The sequence below is a fragment of the Diadema setosum genome, chromosome 2, assembly GCF_964275005.1.
Source record: "Diadema setosum chromosome 2, eeDiaSeto1, whole genome shotgun sequence".
NCBI lineage: Eukaryota > Metazoa > Echinodermata > Echinoidea > Diadematoida > Diadematidae > Diadema > Diadema setosum.
In genome coordinates this window covers 31,253,008-31,267,315 of record NC_092686.1, presented here as the reverse complement: position 1 = coordinate 31,267,315, position 14,308 = coordinate 31,253,008, and the positions used below count along the sequence as shown (strand labels likewise).

The window sequence follows — 14,308 nt, the reverse complement described above, 5'->3', positions numbered from 1 at the left end:
TATGTAACAAATGACGGACGGCGTTGGCACAGGAGAGCCGTCTCATCATCCTTCAAATGTCACACTGGTCAGATACTGACCAGGGACGGAGACATCTGGTTCTTGCCTAATGTGTTTGAGTTATGTGGTTTCAGATTAACATGACAACCCGTCGTTAACATTGAGGATGTTGTCACATCGACGTATCATATTTCCTCACAACCTGAAAACAGCTGTGGCATTTACCTGGTTTGATTGACTCTAAACATTTTTGCCATCTCTGTATGCAGTTCTAAAATAAACACTGCCTCCATACTCCACACTGCTAATGTCAGGTTTTCCCCTTGCTGACTTGCAGGCAAATACAATTTTTGCCGTCTGTAACTTTTCGCAAGTGCACACTGAATTACAGTAAAACACTGGAACTACAGGAAACCAGTAGTTACACACCTCTTTGGCATGATGCTGTTACACACTTTAACCATGACTTTTATTGCCTTGACATAATCACTAGGCAAATGTTAGTGAATGAATACTGAAATACATGAACACATTATGGAGGTATACAAACAAAAGTAGGCCCTATGTATCAACATTTGCATTCCATATTCATTAATAAGTGAAATGTTGACTGTCTCAGAGTTGGGGTTTAATCACAACAAATAATACCTTAAGTCTTTACAAATTATTCCATGGTTTAATCAGTGAAATGGTTTGTATGGCAGTTGTAATTCACTGCTTAGCATGAAGCATTGCTCTTCCCCTTTAACCGAGCAAGTATTTTTATCTCAGTAAAACTACAAGTACATGATAGTATGACTGACATCTTATGCAGCATATAACAAAAGTATGCTTTCAGTTTGTATGTACAAAATTCTGTCATTATTACTGATTGTAAAATAAAGAGATACTTATGTACCCATACATTCTTTCCAACTACCATGTCCAGCCTCCCCCCCCCCCCCTGAAGGAAAAAAAAAATTACTAACACATCTGCATAAAATGAACATAGGGTTACACAGACAATGTACATTATGCCTTCTGAGGAGATATAACTTGAGCAGAAATGAACAGAAGTGAGAGATCGGAACATTCTAAATATCATAGACCAACACAGATTGCAGATAAGACAATACAGAGCTGTGCAGCAGAAGCCCGTCAACGCTTGACTAGAGCGAGTTGAGCTTAAAGGGAAACACTCACCTGAATCTGAAATATCGTCCCAGTACGGAGAGTCAAACTCGTAGTCACCTCGCATGATTTGCTGAAAGAGCTTGGAGTCGTTTTCATCGTAGAACGGAGGATAACCACACAGTCTACACAGAATAGAAAGACAACAGATAAACACAACTTTTAAGTTACATTAGCCCTCATTTCATTCCAACTCATCATGCCTCTTTTCAACTGTGTCCCACGATATGGCATTAACATCTTGGTATTGATAAGGCAGGGCTCCACACTAACTTTTATTTTTGGTGGCCCAAAGGCAAACATCTGACCTTTTTTGGTGGCCCGATCAGGCCACCAAAGTCTTCATTTCTGAAATTTTGGTGGCCCGATGTGCGTTTTTGGTGGCCCCGGGCCACCGGGCCACCATTAGTTTCGAGCCCTGGATAAGGTACAGTGATGAAATAAGCAAAAGAGCATAAGAGGACAAAAAGAGTTACTGTCAACAACCTTAATGTACTCACAAAGTCCCTCTATAAATGTGCTTAAAGAAACACTTGAGATAGTCTCTTTATATTATATATATCTCAAGACTGAAGATGTCTTATGTCCTTCTGTAATAAAAAAAAAAATGAAATGTATAGTGGCTTTGAAAAACATCACCATCCCATTTGTTAAATTTTGCTCAAAAATTTATTACAGATTTTATCAACAGATCACCATTTCATTCAAAATAAACAGACAGAAAGGGATAAAAGTAACAACAAACAAGTAAAGAAATATTTGGGTTAATTGTCATTTCAGTTGCATTCGCCTTATTATGGACGATAAACAAAATAACATGGGCTTACAAATCAAGCTCCGATATTCTGCATTATTTTTCTTTTTTTTTCTTTTTTTTTTGACACACAAGGCAATGGAGCTTGCCTGGACATTAAATAGGCCACAAACACAACAACAACAGAAGAGGCAGACTGTTGACTCTTTGTCTATGATCCTAATTTCACATCACCAGCAGAGGGCGGTGTTCCTATATGGGGTGGTGTTCTAGCGGGAAATAAATACAATTTGCTGGAAATGTTGCCGACGCTGCTGCTCTTTTGTTAGACCACTACTTCCAGGCACTGGCCGACGAGAGATTGATGTCAAACAAACATTCATGTTATTTGTGTTTCCCCCTGCACATAGTGTTGAGTTGGTGAGTTTGTGAATTTCCATTCCCCTTAGTCCCACACAGTATTCTATACCCTCTCCTAAACAACCCTTTTGCGGGGAAGCTCGACACATGATTGATGTGGCAGACCTAAACGGCAGAATACTGTAACTGTCTGGCTAAACCAGAGCAGATATTTACATGAATTGCCGCCTCTCTTTGTTGACATTAAGCATGCTAGCGTGCTTTGAAGGAAACTGTGATACAATGAGCAAAAAAAAAAAAAAAAGTACTAACGTAAGGATGTGTTGTGCGTGTTGGGGGGGGGGGGGAGAAGAAATTGTTTGCATACCACAATGAAATATGTGTTTCACATAGTTGATAGCTTTAGCACTTGGCATGTTTAAATGATCTTACACTGTCTTTGCTAACCTAACCCCAAATGAAGAAAACATTCCTGCATATGGTATTAAGACTGGAAGAGTAAGATGAAAAATAATCTAATTTTATCAAGGACATGGGTTCAAGGTTTCAGGGCCTACTTGTAAAATCACAAGAGTGCATTGTACAGAGATGATAAAAAAATTCACTTTAAGAAAGTGTGATGGAATAAAAACTAGTTGAAATTTGCAAATGAGAAATATCAAAATGGTCATTTAAATCAGTATATGCTTATCAACACTATTTCTGAAATGTTCCTGATCATTTTTAAACTACTTCTTTTATCCTCTTGTCTGTATTACCATCAATCTTTGTACTAGGCAGCTGTAACATTCATTAATCAAAATATGGAGGTTTCCAAACAGCAATAAAATAAGGGAGACACTTCTACTCTACATGAATCTAAATGAGCAAAAACATGTCCTATATCGAGAAGATTCTTATATTCTCTCATCAGGAATTAAAGAGATATTTAAAGGGGAATGAAACCCCAAAATGCATGTGGATTGAGTGAATATGGAAATATATTTAGAACAAGTCAGCAAAGTTTGAGGAAAATCGGACAAGGCAGTCAAATGTTTCGAGTCTTTGAAGTTTTGGTGCAGCCATCGCTAAATGAGAATACTGCGATACTTTGTGACATCACATATGGAAAACAATTCGAAGAAAATATCAATAAAATTCACACATTTATTTTTTATGAAATGTACATATTGACTCAACTCATTACTATAACATATGTCTAGGATAATATCATTCTGCCTGTTTCTGAAAGAGGTTAAGTCAAGTGTTTTTCCATTATGCTCTAAAAGTGAAAATATGTTGAAATAGATACTGCTTCTCTAGATTATTTGTGAAGTTTGTCTACATCTCACAAAACTCTTCTAGAATTACAGGATGAGTTTATTTGTATACCGTAAAACCCCAAATGTTTGCCTGCATTTTAATTTCTCAAATTTCATGAAGGCTATGATTCGTGAAATGAAAATGCATGCGAAAGTCCTCGTCTTTACTACGTATCTGATTTCAGTGGAAATTTGTGAAAATTTCATGCCACAAAAAAGGCCATTGACTCCAATTTGCAAACATTTCAAGCAGTGGATATATTTGTTGCTTTACAGTACAATAATGTATATATCGGAGAGATATGTACCGCATCTTATGCAGGTAGCTCCTTAGACATGCCCACTCCCTCCCCAAACTCAATAAAAGTAAAATATGTTTCTTCCAAGGGTAAATCTGATAAATCACTTTTTAAAAAAATGCCTACATTGTCACTGCACGACCATCATAAAGCTTGACAAAGGGTTGTCTAAACTCTAAATGCAGACTCACAGAATGTATGTGATGACGCCTATTGACCAGATGTCGATCTCCTTCCCATAATTTAGCTGCTTGAGAACTTCCGGCGCGACGTAACCCGGTGTGCCACACGCTGTTGACATGCCTTCTTGACCCTCAATCTTCGACAGACCAAAGTCGCTGATCATGATCTTGGAATCTTCGTCGGGACTGTAGAATAGTAGATTCTCTGGCTGTTGGGTAAGAGGGAAAGGGGAAAAAAAGAAAGATGTTTTAGAAGAATACGAAAACACGAGAACGATTCCTATGGAACGTTAGACGCATATTCTTTTGCCTTTGAGATTCCAAATTCCTTGTGCTTGCAACAAATTCACAATATCTTGAAAAAGTGTTCATGATTGACTAATTCCTGACCAACTTGATGAAAGAATATTGCACACAGGTCTGGGAATGAGGGAGGGCAGGGAAGCACTATTCATTTTTGAACAAAAACAAACAAGGTTAGCTCTCGCTTTGGAAGTTTTGGACATGTTCAACATTTTTGTCACTACCAGATAGATGGCGGTCAGCCTTGACATTCCAAAAACACTCAAGATGGAATGGTGAAGATTTTTTAAATGATCAAGCTACAATATGTCACATTTTGTCCATTTTTGAGGATTGTAGCCGAATCACTGTCTAGTGAGAAGGGGTTTTATGGAATGGAGTATCCCAATATGAGCTCAATGTACACACAGATTTTGCTGCAGTTGATAAGAGTACTTAATCCTCAAACATCAGTTCCCTTAGTGTAAGATTGACTGAAAGTGAGTAAAAATATCCTGAAGTAGGCCCTAACCTATTTCATAACTTTGGCTCATCATTTCACTGAAATATAACACTTAAAAGTTGTGATAGTGTAAGGCTGTTAAAGTTTTCATTGTAAGATACACAGATGCATGTTGGTTTCAAAATATAACAAACACATGCTACTGTGAGGATGTTGGCATACTCTAATACTGAATTGAGATGTAACTGACCCCTCTCAACCTCTGGGTTCTACCAGGCTTGCTCTCCATTTGAAAGCATTGTATGAAATGCTTTGTTACATTTGAGGTCATAAGAGTTCAAGAAAAATGATGCTGACATGCTGGAAGAATTGACTAGATGCAGTTTTTTAATAAACACACACATATATCATAACACTCACACAAGCACACGCACAAACACAAACACATACACAAAGTCTATGAGTACACGTAAGAGCAACCTACGGTATACACTACAACTACACATACTGCCCCACACATGCATTAATGGCACCCTCCTACACCTTCATCAAACACACACACGCACAGACACACACACATAGACACATTCATACACAATTACATGCACAATTTATCGCTGCGGGCTCACTTCCCCCGCTTGCTTGCGTCAGCATACTGTATGGCCTCACACACCACTCCGGACCATAATTGTCCGCACCACGAACGGTCACAGCAGGGCCCAACAGGATAATGAATGACCAGGGACCACTGCCACACTGCAATTGGACACTCCCGTCATAAATCTCAATCAGCGGCAATAAGGATACACTTTGCACTACTAAAATATGAAGAAGAGGAGAGAAGGGCATATGGCTTCTGAGAGAGAGAGAGAGAGAAAGAGATGCATAGGTATAGAGAGAGAGATAGATAGACAGGAGATGGGGAAAGAAAGAGATAAGGATAGATAGAAAGAGAGAGAGATGGAGAGAAGGAGATGAAGAGAGTGAGTTCAAAAGGATGACAAGCTAAAGATGATCCTCTCGGGAGTGGAATTACACCCACCCATTTACGCACATAATTGAAGTCATGGAGGCGCTGATAAGGAGCCAATACCGGCTGGGTGTATGGGTGTGCGTTCGTCTACGAGTGCATGTGTGTGTGTGTGTGTATGTGTGTGCGCACACGGGTGTGTTGACAACGATCGGGCTTTGCATGATATCGACGTCAGTTTTAACCACGTCAACAGAAAACCACAGACGCAACAGGCTGATCAGATGAAGGAGGAACACTCTGGTATTGTTATGCTAGTTTAATGAAGGGTGTGGCACTTTGAATTAAATGCAAAAAATAAAGAAAAAAAAAAAGGTGGGAGTCAGCTACCGATACCACTTAACCACCATTGACGCACTTGTTTAGACACGTGTCTACATTTTTTCATATTTTTTGTTTTGTTTTTAAGTGAAACGCATCACGAGGGAGAGATCTCAAACACTATGGAAGTAAGTCTTCACAATGCCATTAACATGCACAATGCACAAAACAAAAATAGTATGGTATCATCACTGACAAACTACTGCTTCATATTAAAAAAAAAAAAACTAAAGACATTGAAGCAAAGGGACGCTGGTTAAAAAAACTTTGATTCAAAGTGGAGGTGTCGTGGCTGAGTGGATAAGAGCGCTCGTCTGTGAACGACATGAGCGTGGTATGGTTCGTGGGTTCGAGCCCATGCCAAGCCCGACACGTTTGCCCTTCAGCAAGGCACTTTATCCACATTGCTGCTCTCCACCCAGGAGTATAAATGGGTACCCGGTAGGATGAGAAAGCTTATGTTGGTTGATAAGCATGTGCGCGCCTGTAAAAATGGCTGCGACTGGCTGGAATGCTCCCCAGGGAGTGGAGAATGAGCACTGTTAGTGCTGGTTGATAATGTATCCAGTGACCGGGGTAATAATAGTCTGTAAAGCGCATTGAAACCCTGAAGTGTGTGAAATGCGCTATATAAAAACCAGCTATTATTATATTATTATAAAGTCAGCAGCAAGAGACACAGCCGTAGGGATAAATAAATCAAGACAGATGTTGAGAGATATCCTAAGTTGACCAAAACTGATCAGATTTAAAGGAAACCTAAACCCAAAATAAATGTGAATTCGGTGAAAGGACCTCCAAAAATGGAAAAAAGATACACAAAAACAATCCATGTCACCACTGAAAAGAGAAGTGTGCAAATGATGGTGTTTTTTTTTTAAATATGTAAATGCAGTAAAAGATGGTATGTTATTCATGATATGCTAGGCACATGAATCTAACAAAAATTTGAAAGCAAAAACACATGTATCCATTGTCATAAATGTATACATGTATGAGATATTAAAAAGAAAAAAAAATATATGTGATCTATGTGATATATGTATATCACATATCCGAGGGTCCCATACCCTACAAGCTGTGCTGTTAAGTGGGACCCTCCATTTCCATTCCAATCCTTGCATTATGCATATGTATATACCTTAGAAAATGAATTTGTGTTGTTACTCGTGATCACATGTACGTTTTTTGAAATCGTTACAAATATGTTCCGTTAATGCATTGTATATAACTTTCCCTGTTTATTTGATGGAAATGAAATATGAAGTTGAAAGTTGAAGATGAAAGTTATGTGATTTGATATCTGCAAAAATATTTCTTGTTAAGCAATGGGTGTGGTATCATTGAAAGTATTCTATTTTGCTCTATTTGATGATGACTTTAAAACTGAAAAAAAAAATGAAAATGCAGCGAATCTGTTTTCAGACAGGATTATCCCACCTTGCTAGTAATCTTTAACAAAAAATCTTTAATTTTTTATTTCTAATCTTAAAAAAAACAAAAAAACAAATGCAAACAGAAAGAAACTGGCCAGAAATGAATAGAATTTACTGTATTATATTTTAGATTATATTGATTTTTTTCACTAGAAAAATAATTACTAATCCCTCTTCTACATCTTTAGTGTTCTGAAGCACAGAGAATGACAAAGATTGCTGTCATTAATTCTTTATGGCTCTGATGTTTAAGGTGATAAAAGTAAAATCACCTTACCGGTACATAGATGTTCTATAGTTTTACTCACCAGAAAAGCAGCGAGTAATGAAGTCATTTCGATTACTTTTTTTTTACATGTTTCACTTGTTTGAATGGTCAGGCCTGTCACTGACATAACTTTCATTAATAATTCACATCTTGTAGGATTTGATGAGGTACAGGTAACTACGGTTCAGTATCATGCACTAGTCATTTACTGTTTATCTCCATTCATTCAAAGATGTTTAAATGTACTGTAAAAGAACAAGGTTGTAATCATTTTATCACAATATTCCCTTGGATAAGTATCTAATTCCACCATTTAAGAAAAAGTTTGAGAAAAAATAATACAATAATATTTTTCCCCTCTCAAAATTTAGGAGCCATTGAGTCACTGTCTCATATCAGTATGTGGTGTGACATATACAGTATGGGTAGTATAGATGCCGCAGCATCATATCGTATTTCTTTCAAAAACATTCTTGGTGGTATTATTCCAGGCTCAATACATTTGTGTCACATCACTGATCATTTCCTAATCCACAAAATGGTATGATATTATCACTTGGCTTTGCTTCTCATGTAAAATGTGGTTAAATGCTCTGGGCAGCTTTCACTTGCAGAGTGGTCTCATTTATGAAACATTACTCAATTGGCTACTGAAAACAAGAACAAAAATAGGATCCCACAGTTACTAATGAATTCATTTGCTTTCACATTACACAAGTAATGATCACATTACACAAGTTACAAAAAGTAACATTGATCTGAATGAATATGTTACATTAAAAATGAAATCTTAAAAAAACACTATCTGGACACCTCTCAGCATTCACATGAGTTTGGCATTCACTGTGTCTGAGAAAAAGTGACTGTTTTTGTCACTTTTTAGGGGATTCCAAAAAGAAACAATGAATAATGAGCAAGATTTGAAAGGGATTATTCTGTAAACATTTCAAATAGTGAGAGAGTCACCTAGATTATTATTTTTGGACAATACTGAATTAATTCACCCCTGGGCCAAACTGCATAAACAAGGAGGAGAAAAATGCTGCATAAGAAACTATCACAGCAGCCAATGGGCTTTTACGATTCTTGCTTCTTCTCATTGCTGTTGTTGTTGTTGTTCTACATTACAATTGATTGTTTACATCACACTGAGCCTGGCCATTATTGATCGCAAGGAGACTTTGTAAAGCGATACCACTATACGTAAAGCAATTATCTCATTTGGCTAAACATTTACAGCAGTTCAGGATGTTTTTGCAAGGGAACAGGTAAGGGTGTAGCAGAAGGATGGTGTCTGGCTTTGTGGTGGTATTGACATGCCTGCAAGAAAACAACGACAACAACTGATCCGCCTGTGGGATCCATTAACTTCGTCGAAACGATAATGGGATAAGAGGCAGAAAAAGACACTGTGCAGCATAGATGGGGGAATAGCCCTTGTTAACTCCTCAGAACAAACAACATCTTCATCCCTGCAATTAGTTGAGAACACTTTTCCCCCTCAGAGGAAGATGATGATGATGACGGTGATGGTGGAGATGGTGGGGGGGGGGGTAGGGGTAGGGGGGTGATGGGAGTCTTCCAGCAAGGATGAAGCGTGTTATCTGGCACACCTCCACGTGTGACAGCGACGGCCTCCTGGGGATCCCAATACTGGAGGTCAGGTAGGAGCGGGGGAGAAAGCCGGTCAAAACCTTTTTAGCTAATTGCCCACAAAAAGTCCCGCTCCAGTGGCTGCCCTTAATTGAGCACTAAACGCCAGGACATGATGGACATCGCCGCTCCGTGGGAAGCCGGCGACATCGCCGCGCGACTCAGAACAAACAAAAGACAGGTCCCGTTTTTGCAATCTTGATTAAAATTCCGCAACATTTGCCAAGGTTTCTCCCGGCTCTTCCTTGGAACGAGTTTCACCGACGGGCAGACAATCAAAAACTGTATCACTGATGGCTGTCACTTCAATGCAAAGATTATTTTGCAGGTGTCAGAAATGAAATGAGAATTAGTTTTCAGTAGGCAATTAACTCCACGTGGCATGAGCAACATTACTTACACTGGCCTCCATTTAAGAGTACTTTTTCACCCTTTGGCTTTCTACGGCAAAAAGTTCTTCGCATCTATCATTATCTTTGTCCTAATTCGCTTGATAAGTCTTACGTGCCAGATCTCAGACTACCAACACTCACTCACTCTATCTGCCTCCCACACAAATGAATTTGAGGATTTACAGTTCGGAGTATGCACAAATGGCAAGTGAAAGAGTCCTTAACCCTCTTGTTTCTTGTGTTGACACTGCTACATCATTGCCCTATCAATCATATTGAGAGATAGTTTACTGCCAGTGGCACTGATGCATCTCAGCTATTAAAGAATAACTTGAAAATCAAACTAGATCTGACATGAACCTAAAGTGTTATGGATAGAAAAAAAAAAGGAAATTTGGTGCTCCTGTCATCAAAATTGATTGAATGCAAAAATGAATGACTTTGCTCCCCAGTCACACACTTTGTAACTGACTGCTGGCTTCTTTAAACAACTGTGCATGATCTTTGCATGCGGCTTACACAAAATGGGAGATACAGCACACATACTTGATACAGATAAGCCGTAAAGTGTTTGGTAAAGAGAATAATAAACAATAAGAACTTCTTAAATGTTACTAGAGTATGAGGCTAATACTCTTTGATTTAAACTATGACAAAGTGAAGGATACAACGGTCTCGTCTTATGACAAGATACATGTGGCCAACATTTTTTCCCTTTGTATATAATTTCATGGCCCATGTTCTCAGCATGATATTGTGTTACATCTAAAATGTAAAAAAAGTCATATAATTGGTTTCTTGGTGATATTGTTATATAAGTCAAAGTTTGAATAGTCTGGTTATATCACTTGTGCATCTTATTTTTTTAAATCTAATTTTCACATGTAGAGATTTAATTTTTTGCATCTAATTAACACATTTCATCTTTATACAAGGAATGATGACAATCACAACAGCTAACTAGACTTGGGATTTGTCATCAAGTTGACAAATTAGGTGATCCGATGTATTCGAAAATCAATGATTTGAGTCCTGATCCCATTAGGCATGACTATACAGGTTTCATCTGTGTTTAGGGACATTGGCCGTGTGATGTTTGGATTCTCATTTAGAAAATGGAGTCAGGTCTGCCATCTTTGGTACCAAATTCCGTATACACTAACGAAGTTACAGAATGAAGTATGTTTGACCATTGACCCCACTTTGCACAGCCAAGATGGCATCTGAGCAAAAAGCTTTAATTTCAGCGAAGTTTTTTGACATGATTTGGACGTTGTATGAAAAAATGGAGGACACAAAACCATAGCGCAAAGTCTCAGCTACAACATATTAACATCTGGGAGAAATTCACGGAAGGGTAAGTGAGCTAGTGCTCGATAAAGACAATCATGTCAATTTTCACATCTAGAAAAATTTCCTCCCATAGAGATAACACGTCATAACGAAGATAGAGAAAAAAATACATTTGACCTTTGAACCCACTTTGCACAGACAAGATGGCATCTGAGCAAAAAGTGGTTATTTTGTGAAATGATTCTTGTAACATGGTCTTTGCGTGTGCAAAATATGGGAAAGATAGGACATGTATTTACCAAGATACAGGATAAAACATTTATGACCTTTGACCTTAATTTACATACCCAAGATGGTGTCCGATCAAGTAGTTGTTATTTTATGAAATGATGTACGTGACATGAACTAAACATGTGCAAGATATTGGGGTGATAGAATATGTTTTTCTTGAGTTATTGCAAAGAAAGTTGCAGAAAGAGAGAAATATTTCAATACATCGAAGATAAGCTTTAATTTCAACCAAGTTTTTGACGTCATGCAGACATCGTATGAAAAATACAAAGGGCACACTCACGATAGCACAAAGTCTCAGCTACAACATATTAAAATCTGGGAGAAATTCACCGAAGCATAAGTGAGCTAGTGCTCGAAAAAGATAGTCATGTCAATTTTCATTTCCAGAAAAACTGCACTCCCATAGAGATAACACGTAAACTGGTCAAATTTGACAAGATTACTTTCAATCCATTTTTACGAGGTGATGCCGTCATCCAATCAAAATGTTGTTATTACATTTATGAAAGAGCATTTAATAAGATACAACATACTGAAATCTCGGTGGAAATTGGCAAAGGATTAGTGAGATACGCTCGAATGAACTTAAAATTTGATGACGTCATTTTGAAAATTTACTTTTTTTACTTTATTAAGAAATTTGATATCTTTTAATAATTTTTTCAGCATCGCCAACCCATGAAATGACATGTACAACTCATCAGCTTTCAGAATATGTAAAGAAAATGGGGGGTCACCGTCCATCCTGACGAGTAAAATCGGATTTAAAATTGGCGGTTTTTTGGCATAGTTGCACTGTATATCGCCATTGACGCGCGCGCGGAATTTCAACTTTGACGGGCCCGTATGACGTCATATTGAGTCGGATTGACTTGAAACTAAGTAGAAATATTACTTGACATTTCAGAAATCCGATCCGTGTGAAAAAACAGGAAATTTCTATTGCATATGAGCTGTGCGTGCGTATATGCGTGCGCGCGTACGCGTCCGTCCGATTCGATTTGAGCATACAAATATTTCAACGCGCGCGTACGTGCTCGTTTTAAGAGAAAATATGAATTTTGATTATATGAGTAGAATGTGCATAACTTGAAATATATGTGACGTAAATTTCACTGAAAAATTCCATTCCATTAATGAGATATTAATGAAAATGTGTTTTCATATAATGACGTCATAGTGACGTCACGGTCGACTGATCACTATGATTTTATTTGACCCGTCGTCTTTGGGACATGATACATAGATGGTATAATTTTGACATTGATAGAAAGAACACTTTCTGAGCTAATCGATACACAAATTTTGTCCAGAAATAAAGAAAGAAGAAGAACCAACAAAGAATCCGTACAGATACAGAAGGTGATCCGAGAGGATACTCGGATCACCTAATAAAATGTAATGTTTTTGTATATTTGGTACAAGTATGAGACACATTCAGTCAAAGAGTCCACTAAAGGATTTTACTGTATCTTAATACTCATATTCAATATAATAGTAGTGACTGCAACAGCTTGACTTGTGTCGTATCTTGTTCATGCAAGTTTCTTGTTGTAGTTATTGTCCACTTGACAATAACTTACAATGTCAGTACACAAAATTTTCAAGGCCATAATAACCGACTGATGAATAACAACAAAGACATGTAAATTATTGTGCATGGGTCATACAAACTCAGATGGAAAACTGACATCTTTTTTTACCCTATGTCTCATATGAGCTTCCAATTTAATGGTGAAATTCAACCCAGCTGGCATTTTAATAGTTTAGCATCTACTGTAGATAACACTCACGGCAGTTTTTTTTTTTTTTTTTTAAAGAAAAGCTTAATAAAATAAAGAGGGGGACAATGGCATTGAAAAGCATTTCGTCTCTAGGACAGATAGTAATTTTGTCATCTAATTAAGCTGCATCAAGTCATCCTTTCCAAATTAAGTTTACCCTGAGGCATACACTCGTATTCTGGGTGGATATACACTTGTATCAGCGTGGTGAAAGCATATCTTCAACATGTGACTGTAAAGCAGGAGAGATGATGAAAAGAGGCAGCATTTTCCACACGTATATTTGCCGCGTATCATATCTAATTATTAATTATACTGCACAGATTTTCTTTCTATGTATGACTCCTCCCTCCGCCCCCTCCCTATTTAATACAACATCAACAAAACCAACTAGTGTTTCAGTACATTTAAAGGGAATTTCCAGACAATTTTGATAATTTCACATCATGTTGTATGTAAATTGATAGTGCCATGTGTAGATTTGTGGAATTTTTGTAGTCCTTGAGCAGATAAACCAATACTATGAAAAAACAAAAACAAATTACACTGAAAAATAATGAGATAGGAAACTCACATATTCCAGTAATGTAGCAAAGTTATTCCATCACAATACTACTTGCCTAACAACTTCACATGTGTAGAATTTATGCATGCTTTCTTCTTTTGTTCTGCTTAATTAAGCCGCCACCCATGCATTCTAATGATGAAGCTGCCAGTCAACATCCTTGTTCATTCTGATTTGTTATAAATTTTGAACACATTCTAATTCCTCATCAAAATCACTGTAAAATCTGAAACTCTGTACCCAGTATAACCAATTTATTGTTGGTTCAAATGCAAAAGTCTGAAAATCATCTGGAGTTCTCCTTTATAACTAAAGTCACATTTTACAGAAATCATCAACATTCGATGCTCTCTTAACCCATTGAGGACGGACTGATTTTGCTACAACACTCATTTCCCATAGACACCTGCCCGAGTATATTCGGGACTCGTCCTCAATGGGTTAACCTAAAAACTGTCATA

The 14,308-nt window shown here is 37.6% G+C and overlaps 1 protein-coding gene across 1 annotated transcript in view; it reads right to left on the bottom strand.

Annotated features, from left to right (window-relative positions):
* LOC140241723 (calcium/calmodulin-dependent protein kinase type 1D-like) overlaps window positions 1-14,308 on the bottom strand; it is a 164,595-nt gene that overhangs the window by 38,008 nt on the left and 112,279 nt on the right. The window contains exons 5-6 of the mRNA XM_072321473.1: window positions 4,076-4,275; window positions 1,183-1,295 (exon numbers count right to left, since the gene is read on the bottom strand). Of these exons, the coding sequence (XP_072177574.1) occupies window positions 1,183-1,295; window positions 4,076-4,275 (313 nt within the window). The remainder of the gene's footprint in view (window positions 1-1,182; window positions 1,296-4,075; window positions 4,276-14,308) is intronic.